Source organism: Anabrus simplex, chromosome 1, assembly GCF_040414725.1.
Source record: "Anabrus simplex isolate iqAnaSimp1 chromosome 1, ASM4041472v1, whole genome shotgun sequence".
NCBI classification, from domain to species: domain Eukaryota; kingdom Metazoa; phylum Arthropoda; class Insecta; order Orthoptera; family Tettigoniidae; genus Anabrus; species Anabrus simplex.
The window spans coordinates 1,119,964,222-1,119,986,001 of NC_090265.1; the positions used below are offsets into that span (position 1 = coordinate 1,119,964,222).

Here is a 21,780-nt window from a genome sequence, read left to right on the forward strand (position 1 = left end):
TTCATTCCCACACCACTACCCATTTAAAATATATAGTTCATCAATACCACAGAACTCCTAATAATTTTTCACGATTTTTATTAAATCGCTTATCTTGACTACAGTCATCGTTGTACCACCCCTTGCGTATTTTTCACCTCCTTTACCTGCATCTTCTCTCGTGCCACCTTAATAGTGTTCTAATAATTTTACTTCCCTACCTGTTTAATTATTATTCTCAATCATAGTGTCTATTCCAATATTTGCTATTTTACTTGTTTCTCCTTAGTAATTCATTAACTCTTTCTCTAGCTCCTCTTGCCACCTGTATTTTGCAATTGACCTTTCATTAAAATTCCTCATGCAATTGTTAAAGCATTACTCCCTCTTTATTCTATTCTGATAGTAATCTTTTGAATATACATTTCCTCTGCATCTTTCTCATACAATAGCCTCTGATCAGCAACCCTGGCGTTAGTCTCCCATCAGTACAGGGCCTATGTCTTCAACAAGATTTTGTATCCTATTAATTTGCAGTTCTAACTCATAAAAAAATGTCTTTTTTTTTTTCTTTTTTTGCAAATGGAGATGCGTCAGGAGGGTTTTAAATGAAGCCAATGCACATATCTCGCTCACTCTCTTCAAAAATGTTTATTTTTAACCAAATACTTTCCTCTATTTCTGATTCAATATGTTCTACACTATCGTTTACCTCCTCCCTCACCATAGCCATTATCCACCAGGATATCTACCTCTTCGAGCTCTCTTTTGTTTTTCCTTGGAATAGACTGGAAATTCTTCTATTTTACTTCCCGGAGCAGTCCATCTTTCTGCACATGCAAGCATGCAAGTACAAGTACCTGTAAGCTTCCCATCAACTCTCTAAAAGATTCATTCCCTAATTTATTAATAAAACCTTCAATATTAACACTCCCTATTTTCATCTGTAGTAATTTCCCCCCCCTCCTCCCCCTGCATTTCCCTCTGACTGCCATCTACGTTTGGGTGATAAGTCCGTAATTCCAGTCTCTGTTCTCTCCTCCCGCTGAAGGTCGACATGGCTGTTCTCCCTGCTGGTGTCCTCCAAGTCAGCAGTTTGATTCACTTCCTCATCGTTGTACGTCCAGCTGCTATACTTGCTGAGCTCAGCTGTCCCTACATTCGCATTCTTCCTCAATCATCGTCCTCTCGGTGTTGCTGCCCATCTCCTTTAGCTGATCCACTGACCATGTATGACTCCACTTTCCATCACCCACCACTGATTGTTTCGCGTATCTTCAAGGTATTCGCCAGCGATAGGTGTTGCATGACAGGGGACAAACACAAAATCAAAGTCACAATTAAATAAGAGAATGGAAATGCACTTACCAAAATCAGTCCCAAGGACTGTCGTGAGAAAGAAAGAAATACCAACTGGGCCCGAAGAGGTCAGGCAGATTAAATAAATAAAAACATTAAGAGTAACTAACTGACTGAAATAAAAAACACCAATTTCAGGAAAAATAAGAAACTTTAATTAAAATGATTAAAATAATAAAATGATAAATTGAAATGATCGATCAAAGATTTAAAGTTTCATTAAGGTAAAACCAAAAAAATTAATCTGCTTTCACACACCAGTGCCCCCAAGGTAATCATCAATCAAATGGAAATTAAAATACATCTTTTTTACATAATTTGGTACGTAACCATTTAATCAATCAAAATCCAATGAAGTTAGAATAATCTTTACAATTCAAGGACCTTTGAAAAACTTTAGGTTAGAAATTGAGCATAAAATCATTACTATATGACTTCCTCCAATGTATTTGAGAAGTAATGCAAGAATAAGCCCCACGACGAACAAGCATATATAATGCAAAATCAGAATTAAAGGAAACTTAAAGGGAACAAACAAGTAAGTTAGTACTCCAGAAGTAAATACATTTTAAAAAAATCAATCCAATTAAAACAATCGCATACAGATTCAGACAACACAAATCAAAACGAAAATCCATGACCATGTAACAGTCCAACGATGACTCAATGGTCGAACGTCAAATGTCCAATTGACAACAGAGGACACACTCTCCTCTTAACTGTTTACAAAACGTAGCCATAGCGACCAGATCACGCGCTCAAGAAAAGGAACATGGCTGCTATAGAATTAGGTGAGTTAGCCACAAGAAACGATTTTCAACTCATTGGTTTACATTTGTCTTTGATAGAATTTAAGTAGTTAAATATGATTTTTAAATGAGAATTAACAAGCTAAACCACCATTGAATTAAAATAACAAGATAGACATTCCTAGGGAACACAATTAACGAATAATACGTGCTATTACAATTTCATACAATATATATTATTTAACTCTTTTAGAAAATATATCAGAATCACTGATTACTCATCTATTAATTCTTAGGAGAACCCCAAAAAATTATTCCTAATAAATCCACAAAATTTACATTGTTCTGAACACATTGCACATTTCTCCCTGACACAACTTCTTAATAACGGAAGTCAAATAATTTTCACAAAACATAATTTTGAGGTACATAATCCAAAGAAACCAAGCATAGTCCAAATTACCAGTACATAGATATCACTTGAATTTAGCCCGAGGACCAAGAAAGACTGAGTATGTTACTTACAGATTATATCCATTAAAACCGGGCGAGTTGGCCGTGCGTATAGGGGCGCGCGGCTGTGAGCTTGCACCCGGGAGATAATAGGTTCGAATCCCACTATCGGCAGCCCTGAAAATGGTTTTCCATGGTTTCCCATTTTCACACCAGGCAAATGCTGGGGCTGTACCTTAATTAAGGCCATGGTTGCTTCCTTCCAACTCCTAGGCCTTTCCTATCCCATCGTCGCCATAAGACCTTTCTGTGTCTGTGCAACGTAAAGCCCCTAGCAAAAAAAAAAAAAAAAAAATCCGTTAAAATTGAGAAGAAGAATTCATAAATAAAGTTAGCGTATCACCGGATGGTGATTTAATCAACCCGGGTCGTACATCATCCACATCTAACCTCCTTTTTATTTATTATTATTTATTATTTACATATTTTACGCCCACATTGGAGCACTGAAATCAATACATTTGAGTTAATTTCTTCTTCTTCTTCTCCCAGAACTTTTTCATCCTCTCCGACCTGGAAGCCCTTTGTGTGTCCGATATAGTATATTGTTTCCGTTCAACTGCTTTTAGTTTGAGACTTATGCTTTTGTTCTTCAAAATCCTCTTCTCTTTTCTGTCTTTGATTTGTTGCCGAGTTATACCCAATTCTTCCAAATCGTCCTGAACTTCTTTGATGCTTCTTCTCTGAAGATCCGAACAGAACAAGTGACTCTCCATTCACAACAGACAATTGACAACAAACGAACTCGACAAGTGACAGCACAAGGAGTAGAGCACCCAAGGCTAGATAGCGCCAGAGTCCGGGCAGCGGAGGAACCCACTGACGTTTAGCGCTCAACGTCAATCGCATGTTCTACCAAGAGTCCAGTAGACAGAATTACAGTATAATGAAATGGGGCTTTAAAGCCAACCAAAAATATCGCTCATCTTAGTGCGTTTTGATACAAATTTTAATCGGTGCTTGACAATCAAACATATCGTCTCCAAAACACATTATAATTGTTTTCTCTTCCATAGGCGGATGAGACCAGATTGCCTAACTTGACCCATATGGGTGGAAGGCTGACAAAATCAGAAAAATCATGGCAGCGAAAGGTATTTGGCATTAGTGTTTGTGAGAGAAAGGCTAAAATGCAGTAGAGTATTTGAGAAAAGCATGTTCTGAAATCACCCCGTGGAACTAGCCGTTGAAAGTATAGTGAGAACATTACTCATATTCAAAGGGAGGAAATAATTGAGTTCTGCAATCATGGCAAAATCTAGAAAGAAGTCTTCATTTTAAGCCACACTACTCATCAGTGTGTTAAACAGAGATGAAGTGGGGAAGATTCTCGCAGATATATGTTGATCTATTACTTTCTGAAAAATGAAGATGGGAGAGAGCTTATGCAAAGTTTTTTTTTCTTAACTAGCCTAGGTTTTGCTTAAAATATGATACTGTAGTTTCGTACTGACCATTTGTAGGGAAGTTAAGTATATTTCTTCAGTCTCCCCTGTGTCTGCAGCAAAAATTAAAATGATCAAAAGTGTTTGGAACAAAGTTGACCATGATGTAGGGTACTACATTTTTAATTGCTACACTTTTAACTGTAAGATGATTTCTTACTTTTTTTTTTTTTTTTTTTTGCATGCATGAACACAAATTTTGTTCATAATTGATTCTGGTTGGTTTAAACTTACTGTATTTTAATACTTCCAGTCGTGTCGCTGTGTTGTCATTTGAATTGAATATGATTGTTCTGTTTGTAGCATTCTTTAATATGTGTAGGTTAGACAGTGCTGTAATTGTGCAGTAGGCAGTGCAAAATGAGTGACCAAACTAAAACTCCTCATAAGAAAAAAGTGATGTTACAGTGTAGTCAAGTGTATTTGAAAATGTGGGAAAAGAAGTTTGATTGGTTAGCTCCTAACAAAGAATTCATGATCAGCCACAGCGGACAGTTCGATGCAAAAGAACATATCCGATAAAAAGGTCATCAGGACAAGGAAAAATGTTCATTATCCAGCTACTGTATTTTGTAAATGTAAAAAGACCAGAATTTGACATGGAACAGCTTGTGAATTAGGACTTGTTTATCACTGTGCTAAATATAACCGAAATTACAACAGCTTATATTGTGGCAACAAGCTAACAGCATCCTTTTCCTTTTTCCCAGATTGTGAGATAGCAACAAAAGAGTCATGTGCTAAAACCAAGTCAGAGCTATTAATAAAGAACGTTCTTGCCACAAAAAATGGAAACTACTTTTTTGATATTCTTTATAACCGAGAAAAGTGTAGTCTCTTTTTTTCTTTTTTTTTGTTAGCAACTGATTTTCTAATAAAGTGAAGGAACAGGAAAATGTTCCCAATATCTGTTAGGTATTCTGACCCCAGCAAAGACGTTGAAAATAAACTTTTGAAGTTTGTTAAAAGGGCAGATGAAAGTGCCAACTCTATACCATCTATGTTGTTCGATAATTTTGAGAAATTCCATTTGAATCCCAGTCACATTTCTTCATTTTCTGCTGATAATGCCAATGTGAATTTTGATAGACACCATTCTGTTTTTCAGTTTCTTAAGTTACAAAATGAAAACATTATAAAAGCTGTTTTCCAATAATTTGGTTCAATAAAACCATGAAATATGCTATGGAGATATTGGATGTTGAAATTGTTATTCTAAACATTTTCAATCATTTTTCAGTGTCTGCAAAGAGAAAGGAAGAATTAAAATCTTTTGTTGATTTAGAGCGGTCAGAAATAGTGCATCATTTGCCAACAAGAGGGCTAAGTTTAACACCAGCTGTTAAAAGAATGCTTAAAAATTAGCCAGCTATTAGGAGCTATTTTCAAAGTCTGGATGATTGCTCCAATTTGTTTTTAAAAAATGTTTCAAATTATTATCCAGATTCAGACATGTATATTCAGTTGTATTTTAATTTCACTCAGTGTAGGAGAGCAACTTGATATTACCACTAAACTTTAGAAAGAGGTGAATTAAGTGTGTTTGAATCCTTCAGATGCATATTCCTTTGTGGAAATAATTTTTTATTCCTTCTTCTTCTTCCGTAGTGCCTTTTCTGTTACCAGAGGTTGGTGGCCACAATCACCGTGAAGTTTGCATGATGTTCAGCTGTCCTCATCAGTCTATTCGAATCTAGTCCTGTCCAGTCCCGTAAGTTCCTCAGCCAAGAGTGTTTCCTTCAACCACGACTTCTCCATCCATCATTTGTACCCTGTATGATCAATTTTCATAGGTTGTACTTATCATTCCTTATAATATGCCCAAGGTAGGCTGTCTTTCTTTTCTTGATTGTACACATCAACAGTTGCTCCCTCCTCATGTGCCTGAGTACAACAGCATTGGAGATGTAGTCAGTCCACGAGATCCTTAAAATCCTCAGGAAAACCCATATCTTGAAGGCATTTATTCTCTTAATGGTGTTACATTTATAAGCTCATGCTTCAGCGCCATACAGAAGCACTGAATGTAAATAGCATCTGATGTTGATGATGATGATGATGATGCTTGTTGTTTTAAGGGGCCTGACATCGAAGGTCATCGGCTCCTCCGATGAAGTTGTGATATGTCTCCAAGCTGAGACTTCTGTCACACAGCAGATTCGTTTTCAGAAAGCTAACATGAGCCATTTCTATTTGTACATGGATCTCTAAATCTGAGTCCAAGTCCTCTGTAATCCAGCTGCCAAGGTACTTAAATTTCCATGCTAGTTCAACTTGTTCTCCATAACTGTTCATAAGAATGTGTGTGTTACGAGTTTTTATTTTTTTTTGCTAGGGGCTTTACGTCGCACCGACACAGATAGGTCTTATGGCGACGATGGGATAGGAAAGGCCTAGGAGTTGGAAGGAAGCGGCTGTGGCCTTAATTAAGGTACAACCCCAGCATTTGCCTGGTGTGAAAATGGGAAACCACGGAAAACCATCTTCAGGGCTGCCGATAGTGGGATTCGAACCTACTATCTCCCGGATGCAAGCTCACAGCCGCGCGCCTCTACGCGCATGGCCAACTCGCCCGGTTTACAAGTTTTAGTAATGGTGTTAATTCTGAGTCCAAGTTTATCCCCTTCTGCTATGATTCTGTCTACAAGACGCTGAAGACCTCAAGTGCTGTCAGCCAAGATGACAATGTTATTTGCGTACCTCAAGTTGTTGATTAATCTGCTGTTAACTTTTACTCCATCTTCTGCTTCTTGAAGAGCAGCTCGGAAGATGATGGCTGACCACTTGAGCATCATTTGTAATTGGTCAACATTCTGTATCACAGAAATGATAGAACATTGGAATGATACATCTTTGATTTAAGATGCTTTTTCATCATTAATTCATTCATTCTGCATACATTCCTGTGTTGACCTTGTTGATAAGGTGACCATTGTCAGAAATTGTAGACCCAAGATTTATGAACTTCATTACCTGCAACAGACCACCATAGGCTTAAACTGTTACAGTTTTGTATGGAGCTTATGTAATATACATAATATATTCAGTTTTCCTTTTGTCTAGTTTCAGGCTGTAGTGTTCCAATCAACCATTTGTTCTTGGGTTTAGCTTGGGAGTTAACACTAGAAAGATAGCAGGGTTTTGACCCTTTTATAAATTCAACACTCTGCTGTTGCTGCAATTTATCCTAAATTTTATTCGGACTATGTGACTTTTTCACCATTTAGGCTTTATTTACCATCAAAATTTGAATGTACCAGCTGTGTCCCAGCTCTAACAGCTTGGCCCCCATAATTCAATTAACTTCGAAGGACTGAAGGGTCATTTCTGACCCCTATTGGATTTTACAAAAACATGCTTACTATTTGCATAATTTCCCTTTTGTTCCCTATGCATGGTATTCATGATTTGTGTCTTCCCCCATTCAATAACACATGTTAGCTGGGGTTCCTGCTGCACCAGTGAGAGTTAGGAGTGGAGTATGTAAATGCACCGTTGGCAGTAACTATTGTGTAGCTGCTTGTATTTATTTTCTGAATAATTCCTCAAATATGGAGCACAGAAGGAATTTGTAACAGGAAGATATCATAGCTACTCTCCAGGAACTAAGCGAAGATGACTTTGGGAGCAAGAGAACAGGGGGAACAGCAGAGTAAATGTCAACAATTGCACTCAAATCTCTCCATCAGATTCTTCATACGAATAGGAGATTGAAGAGCGCCTGAGTGCATATCCTTAGTTAGGAAGTTGTGGAGAAGTCGATGGTACTATCATTAGTCATAGAGGGAATGTCATGTGCGACAGTTTTTTCACATCGTTGTAGCTAGCTGAAAAGCTAAAATCTCAAGGTACCAGTCTTATTGGTACAATGAATAGTGTAAGGAGGGAGGTTCTCGTTCCATGCTGTCTGACACCTGGGTGCAAAAGAAGAAAGAGATAACTGTTTATCAAGGTAATTTCAGTAATAGTGTACTCATTCTCAGTTCTCTTCACCAAGATGTCCAGGTTGGGACTGCTATAAAGGAGAAGCCTGACACACCAACATGTTACAGCAGAACAAAGTATGGAGTTGACATTGTGAACCAAATGTCCAGAAAGTATATTGTCAAACCAGAGGTGCATAGGTGGCCGTTTCACACATTCAGTAACATTCTTGACTTAATAGGAATAAATGCTTGCGTGCTGTACAAATATCAAGATCTTGCACTTACAGTTTCTGTTACAGTTCACAAAGGAACTTACCGAGGCAATGACACGTAATAGAAATAAAGGGACCTGAATTGCAGATGGTAGTGATAACAACAATGAACCTCAAACTGACCACAAATGCAGAAAATGCCACTGCATAATAAATGTAAGGACGACATGAAGGGTGTGAATATGTGCAAAGCATGTAGATAGATTGTAAGAAATGCATTGTAACAGAAAAAATGATTCTTTACCTGTGTACAATATTTGTGAACTGTGAACTTCGAGGGTGATACACTTAATTCAGACATACATTAAGCTTAACCATGTGCTATTCATAAGTGTGTATCAGCATGGTTGAATATGCAAAGTATAGACTCATGTGAATAGAACTAATCAGAAAATAGATAGGACTAATAAGAAGATAGTGATTTATTATTGATTGTACCTACATTGATATATCTGCCTGCGATGTTTAGTTTATTGTGTACTCGTATGTCTGGATTTATAATGTGACCACGCAGTTCAGAATATAGTATGATGATCAAGAAGAGGAATGTACTATATATATATATTTATTATGTGATATTATCATCATCATCATCATCATCATCATCATCATCATCATCATCATCATTGAACTTAAGTACATTCTTAGTTCGATTAATCTGCATGATTGATAATTATGTTTCTGGGCACTCTGACTTGCCACAATCCTCTATCTGACACTTCAGTCAGTTGGTTTGTTAATATTCTCATGGTATTGTGTGAATTGTGTTATTTTTTGAAAGATTAGCATGAAGTATCCACAAAGACGTACACAAAATCTGTCAATTGGTGCACTTATTTATTTCACCTTAACTTCACATAAACGTACACATAACCTTAATCACTGCTGTCACAAACAAAATATACACATCAACACACTGCCATCTTTAACAAATGCTTATCACTGTGCACACTCCACATGGAGATTGCAACCTTAAAACACAGTTGAAACAGTTGACTGCTAACAACATGTCACTCACAACACGTGGTCACAAGTATACTCCTGTTAAACCATAACTCCAACTAAACAGTAACTCTCTCTACTATGAAGACCACCTCTTTATGTACGTGCCTGGCCAGGCTTCTAGAAAGATACTTTTTCCCATAAATTCTAAGAGTGCTTAAGGCCCAGATATAATCTACAGAATATTCTACCGAGTTCTCGTCTACCCAGTACCATTCTGGATGTTACAGTGTGTTACACATTTCACCTTTTGAGTCAGAAATTAATACAGGTAACAATAAATTATATGGTACAGGTTCTTGCATTAACTAATATACATATCTATATACAGCAAATGTTTCATGACATAACCTCACAAATAATGCGATCGTAAACTAATAATGATACTGATAAGTGGATGTACATCTCAAATAATAATAATAATAATAATAATAATATGAGCTTGATACTTGCATTATTTACCCATGGGTGAGAGAATATCGTTTTCAAGTTACATCAGTTTATCACACTTGCATCAAGCATTCAGTTGGTTTGTTAATATTTCTTTTGAAAGCTGTAAAGATTGAGGTGTAATGTTCCTCGAATTGTACATTATGTTTGTTGCTTCCTGTTAAATGTTGTGCATGTTGTTTGCTCTATGTACATATGTCCTCTTCATGAGTCTCCCCTAAGACTTATAGTAGTTTTAGGGACATTGAACACACTACATTCTTATAACATCCTCTTCCTGAAGGCTTTTGCAATCACTTCTACTTAGCTCACTGCATTTCTCCCATTTTGCTTCTCTGTTGTTTTTAAGAAAAATTGCACTTATAACATACTTCACCGAAATATTGAAGCAAGAAAATATAATTTTAAAAATTTCTTGTGTGATTCAGGTCTTTCAGTACGTTGAAAGGCGAGCTTTTACCGTACATAGTAAAAAAGCAACTGTTAAAACCCATCAAGCTGCATGAGTCAGATCCCAATGCATCTATAACTGGTGTTGAAGTTAAGAAAGGTGAGTAAACATTTTCATTATGGGTATTTTCTGTACTTGCAAATATGATAGCATTTAAATTCTTACTGGGTTTCAAGATAATGTTGTTCCTTAGTTCATATTGTTATGTGCCAGTCCAGTCATAGCCCCTTTGGTATTTCCTGGGAGAGACTAGTGAGCCAGACCAGGGTGCTCCCAACTGGCCTGGAGGGCATGGCCGGCCTTCTCAAATATTGTTGTCTTCGTCTGATTTCCCCATGCACTTTCTGGAAGGTGCAGCGCGAATATTCTGTTCCTAGCTGAGTCCCGAATATTCCAGCACCTAATCACTTGGATATAAAAAGGAGGCTACACACAAACAGTGAGTCAGTGTTGGAGTTCAATGTTCCACCAGAGTCTGAATGAGGAGTTGTTGTTGTGTCATAGTGTCAAGCATCGCGTTGTAGTATAGAGTTCTGTGTCTGTACTACCTTGGATTACTGTCAATGTACTGACATGGAGTGATCGACTGTAGCCTGACGGCAGTAGTGGTGGTTGTCGCCTGTGCCCTGCCGAAGTCAGAGTATAGTCGCAGAGTACTGCCTTAAAGTACTGTGGGTCTGTACTACCGTGGGCTGAGGACCATTGTAGAGTTAGTGTGTGGTGCAGCTGTTGTGAGTGTAATTGGAACAATGTAAATGGTCATCATTGTCCTGCTCATTAGCACTGTTGAGCTGTTGCTGTTTAGTGATCAGTGTTAGGTTGTTCACTGTGTTTGACTGTGTGAATTACTGGATTTTCTCTGAAGCAAGGAAAAATCATCATGTGTTGTAGGGGTTCAGCAGCCCTGGTTTGTATTTGTCCACCAGTAACTAGTGTGCGGGGTGACTGGACTTGAGAGCAAAAATGAAAGTAAAGTGAGCCCATCAATAAGGATTATAGTTGTCCGAGATAATATCAATGAGCTGGACTACCTGCTGTGTGAAGAGGACAGAAACTTGTGAAAAGACAGAAATTAGTGAGTGTGATCATTCATAGTTGAATAGAATTGTTTGTATGTGTGTGTCCATTTATTGGGTCATCTTGAAATTAATTTGAGCAATAAAACTGATAGCGTTTTATTCTTAACAAAAGTGGTGTTGAAAGTTGGAATAGACTCCATGTTGACACATCATTGTAATCAGCATTATTCAGCGGACCAGACAATGCAGGTTATGGCTGCCATTGGGAACATTCTAGAACATTGGTGCACATTGAGTACTCACACATATAAATTCCTAGGCTTTCCTCTTGTGGTAATTCACTGCATGCTCATCAAGACCAGAAGCCACATGAAAATGGAGGCTTAATAAAATGTGCTCTTCGATAGGATGATGAAGGAGATGGAAGAAGGCCAGCAGAGGATGATGTAGTTGGAAGAAGGCTATAAAAAAGATTAAATAAAGCCAGAAGAGGATAGTAGAAAGCCAGAAGGTAATGATTAAGGAGATAGAAGAAGACTATTAGATAGACGAAAGCCAGGAGCGGATAGTAGAAAGCCAGAAGAGGTTGATAAAGGAGATGGGAGACAGTCAGAAGATGATTATATAGAAGATGGAAGATGGTCAGAAGAAGATGGAAGACGGCCAGAAGAAGATGACGTATGGCCAGGAGAAGACAGAAGATGACCACATGAAGATGGAGGACAGCCACAAGAAGATGAAAGGCAGTCAGAAGAAGATGGAAGAAAGCCGGAAGGTGATGGAGATGAAGATGGAAACTCAGAAAAAGGTGGAAGACCGAGAAAGATCAAGGAGGGTCCCCACAAGATAAAGCCTGTTCTGTATGTGAATTCTCTGTCCTGAAGACCTTGTCTAGAAGACTGCAAGTTCTGTTCCAGGAGAGAGGCTGAGCCCGAAGTTCCCTGCCAAAGGACCACCATGGAGTTTGAGGGAAACTGGAGCTGTGATGCCTGGATGGAAATGCACAGGGACGGGGGTCATCACTTTCCACCATTTCCGCAGTTTTACTGGTCTGCATTGCACAAGGCCATGGGATCTGCGCCTGCAAGATCGCTGTTTGGAAGAGAGCTGCGCCTTCCGGGGGATTTAGCGTTCAACTGACCTAGGACCATCCTGCCCTGACCAACCGGTGCCTGGTTTTGACAAGGAGACTGGAGGATGTAGAACCAAGGAATAGTCATCATGTGTCGAGGGTGTCAGCAGCCCTGTTTCGTATCTGTCCATCTGTAGCTAGTGTGTGGGATGACTGGACTTGCGAGCAAAAGTCAAAGTAAGGAGAGCCTGTCAGTAAAGATTATAGCGGTCTCAGGTAAAACCAACGAGCCGGACTACCTGCTGTGTGATTTGGATAGAAACCTGTAAAAAGTCAGCATGGTTGAATAGAATTGTGTGTGTGTGCTCATTTATTGGGTCATCCTGAAATAAATTAGAGTGATAAAACTGATGGGGTTTTATTCTTAACAACATATGTTTCAAATGTGATAGATGTTCTGGTGATAGGATATTCTTATATTTTAGTGGTTAGACATTTTGCCTTGGTAGTGTGGACAGGTGCTGCCTATACGAGGTGGTAAAGGCTTGCAAGGGTCATCTGGAAGGATGTGGGTTCTCTTCCCTGCCAGGAAGACAAAACATTTAAGAAACAAGGTTTTCATTTCTGGAGTGGCACATGGCCCTGAAATTCACTTTGCCTACATCAAAAATGAGTACCGGGTTTATTTCTGCAGGTAAAGGCAGCTGGAGATAGTTAACCACTCTGTCCTTAGTGCTAAGGTTACAGTTGGTGGACGCCTTTACCTACACTCTTCCAAGAACCTTATGACATAATGAAAGTGTGCAAAAACCTACCAATGAGAAACGTACAACACTTCCAGATAATCAGTCCTTGAGAGGCCTGCAACGTATACTTTTTCTTACACAAAGCGAGTGCATTGTGTACTCCAATTATAAATGCAGGAGTAAGTGAAGCTTCTGGTTGATTTTTGGGTTGCCAGATAGAGCTCTCCTGAAGTGGAGTATTTTGCTGTATTTTCATTTTGGCAAATTTGTTTGTCTCATGGACTGTTCCACTGCAAGCGGACAGAGTTAGCAGTTTTTTCAAGTACATTCTTGAAATCTCCTTTACTTTGGGCTTATATGAGTTGACACACTTATGATTATCACAATAGGTAAGGCTGGATTTCCCCACCTAATCAATACTTTTATTTATCTTAAAGTACTTAACATTTTTTGGTTTCGGCCTTTATAATAGGCCATCTTCAGCTGCTGAAGAACCTTCATCTTTGTTAAAATTGCATACAATGTAAGCACTGCCTATTCTAAGTTTAGGACAACTTATTTCTAAGTTAAATGGTACATTGTTGTGATAAAACATGCGTCAGTGAGAATTGTAAAAGTCTAAAATTATCGAATAGTTCATTGTGAAATGTCACTGGTTTTAATGTTCCTTTAACACACTTTTTTGATTTCCATATTGCAATGTTAGACACTACTTATTCTAAGTTTAAGATGGCTTATTTCTATATTTAAATAATACTATTTTGTGATAAAACTTGCGTCAATAGGAAGTCTAAAATTTTCTGAAAGTTCGTTTATGAAGTATCACTGGTCTTGATGTTTTATTGCCACACTTTTATGATTTCTGTATTAAAGCAGTTGCATATTGTATATTTAAAGCACGAATTTTGGTGGAACGAATAAATTGAGTTGAAATCTTCATATAGTTAGAGCACTGCTTGAGGTCAGGTTGTCTTAAGTTTAATGTCCCATGTTTTGTTCCTTACCTCGTAATTTCTGATCTGTTGCAAATTTGTGATAACTATGTCGGAATATCTAAATGGAAGAATGAAAGAAAAAGGTTTTTCTGTTAGAGAGTGTCTGTGATATGTACTGTATTGTGAAATATACTGTAAGTGTATTTTACTTATTCTTTTTCTGTTGTTTCTAGTTGATCGCTTATGTGTTTGTACTGCCTCTTGTATGACGGGGGCTGGCAGTGGAGGGGAAAGGGTATAGAGCAGAGGGGAGAGCTTGAGGAGGGGCTGGGGTAGGAGGGGGTGTGTCCTGTGGAGTCTTAGTTGTGTGTTTTTATTTTTGTTTATTAACTTTCTTTAAATAAATATTCTTTAAGAGGGGAATAGCGGCATTGAATATGATGTTGGTTTTGGTTGGCAAAGATATAGAAATCCTCAAAGATATAAAATAAAACACCAACAAAAATCAAAATTAAACAAAGAAAACAAATCAAAGAAAGAATAAACAGCAACAGAGAAAAGAAATGCTAGAGGACATTCGACCTGTGTAGGTTATTGTAATAAAGAATTTTTGTGAATAAATTCATTCCATCCCCTTGTCTATGGAGACTGGATAGCTGAAGTATGGGACTGCCTGTAGGGGTGAAGTACAGAGGGAACTTCGAGGGCCCTGGGACTGCTACGGTAGCTGTGAAGGCCCTTCTGGAACTCTGAAAAGCGGTGGCAAAAGGGGCTCTGGTCAAGACGCAGCAGGTCATTATGCACGTTAGGTACCAAAGTGGGTTAAAAAAGCGCAATGTACATTTAAATCTTATAGCAATTGTATAGTATTTTTTGATGTTTTTCCACATACTGTGTATGAGTTGATTATGTGTGTAAGTGCAGAAGATATTATGAGTAGAATTTTTTAAATAATATAGAAAAATTGTTAATGTAAATTGTATAATACTGTATTTTAGGAAAAATGTCTTCTTTTTCTTGTAATTTAAAATTTAGTTGTTGAGAACAATGTATTTTTGTGTATCATTTGCCACTGAGGTAGAGACCTCATTTGCAGATAAAGTATTTTGATTTGATTTGAACCAGAAATATTGAGTGGTCAGGGTGATGGTAGTGGTGATAATTGTTTTATGAGAAAGCACAACATAATTACCTCATTTTGACTCTAAATTAGAGAAGAAATAGGTCGTACTCTTCAAAGAATAAAGGTGTTGACAAAAGAAAAGGCTGTGAAAAGCATAAAAGTGAAAGAAGCTCTATGTCTTGTGAACTTAATACTGTCCTCGTCACAAGAGAACAAGAGTTAATTAAGTGGAAGCAGTGCCAGACTACTCGGTTAAGCACCCTGGCAGAGGACATTGTGAACAGATTCTATTCCCCCACCCATCTGTGTCTGGGTGGGAACTGCAGTTCTCAAGGTAGATTCAAATTTCTTTCTTTGAGATTCAGTGGGGTTGTGGGAAAAAGTATTCATTTTGACTCGTTCAACCCTAAGTGAAAACACAAGAGGTCGATAGAAATGTAATCATGCATATGCTGAGTGATAGTTTCACCAACAATGGACATAGCAGCTGGTCATCTATATCTGTGCCTTTTGTCCACCCAGTATTGAAGGGATTCTAAATTTTTATTCTTGTTATTTTATAGAGAAATCACCTTTTATGTTGCCAATTTTCTTATGGTCCTCTCTTTTCAGAATGAAACAAAATTTACCTTTATTGTTGTTTTAGATATCCTTCACTGTGCTGGTGGAGAAAAGCTTGAGAACGAAATTCAACAGATGTCCACCTACAATGATCACCGGAATGACATGCACCCAGCTTATCATGGTGACTCAATTCGTTGCTTTGGCTATGTTGCACCAGCTGACAAATTTGGCATGCGAGCTAACACACTCCCTGTTTACTGTCATTTAAACAGAAAGGTAAATATACAGTACAATAGAGTGAATAAGCATTTATCTTTTTATTGTCCATTGTCACGGTTAGTGAGCTATCATAATAGCTTCCTACCTAGTTGACTGAAGCTTTATTTGCGACCCTGTAACAAACTGAGAACTAGTTTGAGGGACTACACACTCTCAGCAGCCCTGAAGATGTTTTTCTGTGGTTTCCCCCTTTTTTTCACCAGGCAAAACAGGAACTGTACCTTAATTAAGGCCATGGCTGCTTCCTTCCCACTTTTAGCCCTTTCTTATCCCATCATTGCCATAAGACCTATCTGTGTTGGTGCAACGTAAAAGCAAATTGTAAAAAAAAAAAAAAAAAAGACTACATCAGGGTGCATTATTTTCAGTTAACATCTTAGAAGTGTTTTTCTGTGGTTTTCCTCTTCAGTTGTTGGGGAATGTCGGAATGTTTTCTAAGATAACATTCTTAAATTAAATGTATCCTCCTAATTCAATACAAAACATAATTCCATCGCTAGATGGAACAATAAAATTCAAACATGTTTCGTCTTGTTTGAGCAATCTTCAGTGAAATAGGGCGGGGGGGGGGGGGAGTAATCTACATAATATAAGCTAAAAATGTGCCAAAAAATCTTAATGAATGACAAATGAAAAACAAAAGAGACAGATGGAAATAAAACAATAACAATATAGAATATTTACATCACTAGATGGAGTAATAAATAACTCGCTATGACAAATTCAGTGAACAAAGGGTTAATATAAAACATAATTGGAACCAAAAAATGTGCTAAACCTAAGAAAATGAAATAAAATAAAAGATAACAGACGGAAACGAAACAATAAGTGCTAATAGTGAGGTTGCGAACCTCTTAGACTGAAAACTTTTAGTTAGATAACACTTCCAAAAAACAGGACAAAATCACTGTGTTGAAAATTCACACAGTGAAAATTGTAGAAACACAATCCTACGAATGGCTAGGAGGGGAGCGAAAAAGCTTGAGAAACCAAGTTTGAGAGGAGACAACGTGCCAGGTGAAATGTATGTGATAAGTGATTGGAAAAAACACCAATGAATTTAAAATTTTAGAATAGCAGCATTCTCAATTTCTTATCAATCTAGCGGTCTCATTCTCGAAGATTATTTCAAATGTTGGCTAGATGCTTTTGCCTTATTTTAAATGGTCGGGAGGGCAGCGACAAAATTGAGAAGCTGTGTTAGAAAAGTAACATGTGCATGGTAAACTGTAAGTGACCATAGTGGAAATCGTTAATGAAGTTCCAATCTGTAATGGAAAAAATGAGGTTGTGTGAGAAACTTGGGCTGATAAGTAAAAAGTGTATAATAGGTGTGAAGAAAACGTTAAACTTACGGTATTTAAAAGGTGGTTGCCCTCTCGAACCAGCCTGGCCTTCTCAAAGTTAACGGTCTCGTTCGTACGATCGAGTCTATTGTTGGCTCAGCTGTGTTTGCGAGGATGGGAGGAGCGGAGGGGGAAGGGCGGTGCAGGGCTGGTGGGGATTTGGTGGGGGTGGGGAGGGGGAAGTGGTAGCGAGTTGGAGAGATGGAGGCGGGGTTTGTTTTTATTATAGAAGTTCTGACAAATATATGGAATGAATGTTTCAAGTAGAATGTTCTTTCTTCATTGATTTCATTTAAATTGTGAGAGGGGTTCATAAACTGATCTAAAACGATGTGGATACTCTCGAGAACACTGAGTAAGGTGCCTTTTTGCTCATAATGCAAGATTTTAAGATCTTTATCTATTGATGTGTATTCTTGGCTGGATGCTTTATGATGTTCACTCATAGCTGAAAAACGATTATATTTGAGAGCGTTGCGATATTCGGCGTATCTTATGACAAAATTGCGGCCTGTTTGATCTACATAGCTGGAATTACAGGATTGGCATTCTAATTTGTAAACTCCGGAGTTCAAAGATCTATTATTAATGTTGTTATTGTTGTTGTTGACCATTTGTGGATTAAAAATGATTTTGGAGTTGGTGTGGGAAGTTCTAAACGCTATTTAGATGTTGTGTTTTTTAAAACTACAGTATTAGAAATTTGGTAAATGCTACTATTATTGAAAGTGAATGTGGAAAACATTTCTTTAGGAGTGGAATCTTTTTCTAGGGTAATCTTGGTCTGCTCTTATATCTATTGATGATTCTGCTGATGAAGGTTCTACTGAAACTGTTGTGTTCTGCAATATTGTAGTATTAATTTCTTTCTTTAAATTCTTGCAAGATAAAGGAACAGTTAATGCTCTGAGTACCATGCTTCTGTAAGCTGCTTTCTTATGTATGTCTGGGTGCACAGAAGTTTGTTGGATGGTATTGATGATGTAGGTGGGTTTCCTATATATATTAAAGGATCAAGTGGTGTTGCAGTTGCACATAATGGTTAAGTCCAGGTAATTGAGGGCTTTATTGTTTTCTGACTCTATGGTGAATTTTATATGTGGGTCAGTGGAGTTGAGAGAATCAAGTACTGTGTTGCTGTTAGTAACACGGGAGTCTAAAATAACAAACGTGTCATCTACAAAGCGTGTCCAGTGTCGAATGCCATTAATCTTACCAATGATGTGAGAATGTTCTAAATGATCGATGTAAATATCTGCAAGGATCCCTGAAGCTGGTGACCCCATGGGAAGACCTATCTGTTGGTAAATTACATTATTGAAAATAAAGAAATTGTTATTCAATGTAAACGTCAGAATCTGAATAAATTCATCTATTTTGCCTATACAGTACAACCCTGCTAAACCGAACTTTGCTTAACCGAACCCGGCTTAACCGAAATGCTCTTGCAAAATTATATTTTTATATATTTTTTTTACCCTATCGTTCTTAGCCGTCAATATTAGTAATTCTCTTGCTATATGTGCTGAGAGCTACTAGGCAAACCCTATTTTTATATTATGACTTAGCCAGAATGCACGTGTAACATAAAACAAAACAGTTTCTTACCCTCTAGTTCGTTCCATGATAGATTTTTTTCTTGAATAAGCAGGAACTATTATTACTGTATTAATATTATTATCATTATTATTTTTATTACTGCATTATTCGTTGTGAAGATTATGCAGACAACTCCGACCTTGGCAGTAGCAGTTCTGCGAAGTGAGTGACAGCAGATGATGGATTTAATGCATTGGAGGTAAGATTGATTTAGAATTTTTCTTATAATACAGTACCACACGCTTTAATTACAGTACTGTAATAAAATTACTGTGTACAGTATTCAGTTCATTAGTAACAAAAAATTGTTTCATATTTCAGATTGCTTTGCGCTTTGTTGAACAAAGCAATGCATCTACACCAGCTGAGGTATGGTTGATTAAACGGTGGCGCGACATAGCTGCACGGCAGCTCTGCACCAAGAAAATTCAGAAGAAAATCACTGATTTTATACAATGAGTGATGTGCCCGTTCGCACGTCCACGACAGGTTACAAAATGGCGCCGACCGAAGGTATGGGCCTTGTAATCTAAAACAAGCAAGGAATAGTCACCTGCTATGATGTTTCAGAGGGCCATATACTTCTCGGAATGGTCATGTATTCGAGTAAAACGGACAGAGGACGGTCTACAGTATTGTTTTCAAAAAAATAGAAAAAACATTATTATTAAATAATCTTCATCTTGAATTTTTACGACATCGAGAGCGGACGCAATTACCGTCATCGGATATTTCTTTTGGAGAAGCAAAGGATTGCATAAGAGAAAAGAAAGAATACAACGATTGAATAAGAATAAAATATAAGTCTTCGCCTGAATTCAAAATCAGTTGAGACGAAAATAAATGCACTGAAGTCATTACGTAAGAAATTGCGGATACGTCGAAGAGTTGTGAAGAAAAATAAAAATAAATTAAATTAAGGATAAACGACGTCAGATAAGAATATTAAAATGGCAGTATATTGCATTATTATCTTCAACATTGAGACTATCAAGAAGATGATCAAGATGATGTGCTAAATTCAAATGATGGACCGACCTGGGAACAATTCATCTTACCATACGACCTGGAAATGACGAGGAAGGCGACGGGTAACCAACCAACCGAGCCATGACGTAAGAAGGCGACGGGTAACCAGATTGTACTACCAGAACGAAGGAGCGGATGACGTTCCAGATGTCTAACCCGTGACCGAACCGAAGACCCATCTACATCCAATGGGAATGGAACAGCTGGACCAGGGACAACCATGAGCGAGCTAAGTCATTCATAACATTTTATTGCATAATTTTTGGTTTGCTTACACATGTACCTTGGGTATGTGCTGATGGCAAATGTAGACCGATAATATAGCAATGCAAGTGATGATTACCAACAAAATGTGAGATAATTAAGTTTGAAGTTACGATTTAATAATATAGCAATAGGTTATGCTATATCGACCTGAACATTTGAAAGAAGCGTGAGGTTTGTAGAGAAATATGAAACAGCTGATTGAAATGACATACTGGGAGTGTATAGAGATTTCATTGAAGTAATGCATGAAGTTGACGTCACGTATGGTTGTGCGCGGTGTAGAAAGAAACATGGAATTACGCATTTGTTTGGTTCATAGAAAGGGCATTGAACTTCGTATGTAAGTTATGAGAATCTGCGACTTGTAATTATTATTAAGAATCAGTGTGGTATTTTATCGTAGTCGTCAAGTTGGGAAACGCAATATATTTTTATGGAGGTGACAGTGTTTATATAAGATTGATGTTGTTATGAGAATATGAATATGGTAATTAGATGAAAGTTTCGAGTTATGTATAGTGATTTGAGAAGGTTTTTACGCGATGCAGGATCTTCGTGTACCTGCTATTCAAGTTATACCACACAAGTGAATTATATGATTTATTTGCGTAAGAATGCCCACACCGCAGGAGCTACACAAGCCAAGGTACGAACTGGATTTATTAGTATAGATGTATGCTCGTGACGTAATTATATTTCAGTATAGATGACTTATTTTGAACATTAGAATACTACGACTTTGAATAGCTGTAGTTAACCAGAAGCAGTACGACACCGATATATATGAGATTATGTTTTCCAAACCTCACAGCTTAGCGCTTCCATTTTTATTGCAAGAGAATAAAGTGGCTTGCATTGTGGTTGAAAGTTATTGAAAGATAACTAATTAAAAGGGACATTGAACCTATAAGGGCATGTGTGAGACAGCCAAAGATTACGCTGAAGTTAGATAGATAGCTAGATTGGTTAATTTTCGCCGTTTGAACATACATTTCATTAACGAACTTCAGCTAGGGAAAGGCTAGAGTAGGAGCCGTATTTAACTGGCACTAGGAAAGAATGCCTTAGTTCGTAAGGAGTTTCAATGCACAACGAGATCGTTGCAACAAAATCATGTCTTCGGATTTTATTAAAACCTAACTTAATATATTCAGTTCTATTTTCGATTTCCTATAATTCACTCAGATCTACTTAAACGTAATTCCAATTAATTCACACTTAATTTATTAATCTATTTGTGATGCATTGCGGCTGGATATTGTATCCAAGTGAGATTGTTTAAATACGACTAAAGAAAGTGAACTTTCGGAATGAGTTAATTGTGTCGATGTTATACTTATAATTTAAATGCGAGGTGGACCTCAGATGTATCCAGTGATTTGTTGTAAATGAGCAAATATTGAACTTCAACTTCACAAAGGAACTGATCATTTAACAATTTAAATACTCAATATTATCTTTTGTTTGTCATACGAGCCAGCGCTGACTCATTTTCATTACGTATTTTCAGTTAATTTGAAGAATGCGTTGCATAATATGAAGTTAGTTATTTAATATTTTAATAATAAATATTTTGTTATTTTTCTAATTGCTGGTGTCATGAGTTCTTTAATTACTGTCTAGATTGTAAGTTAACTACTAGTTAAGTAAGGTAC

At 37.4% G+C, this 21,780-nt stretch overlaps 1 protein-coding gene across 1 annotated transcript in view; it reads left to right on the top strand.

Annotated features, from left to right (window-relative positions):
• Nucleotides 1-21,780, top strand: part of eIF2Bgamma (eukaryotic translation initiation factor 2B subunit gamma) — a 110,485-nt gene that overhangs the window by 68,699 nt on the left and 20,006 nt on the right. The window contains exons 6-7 of the mRNA XM_067137355.2: nt 10,124-10,245; nt 15,688-15,881. Coding sequence (XP_066993456.1) covers nt 10,124-10,245; nt 15,688-15,881 — 316 coding nt within the window. The remainder of the gene's footprint in view (nt 1-10,123; nt 10,246-15,687; nt 15,882-21,780) is intronic.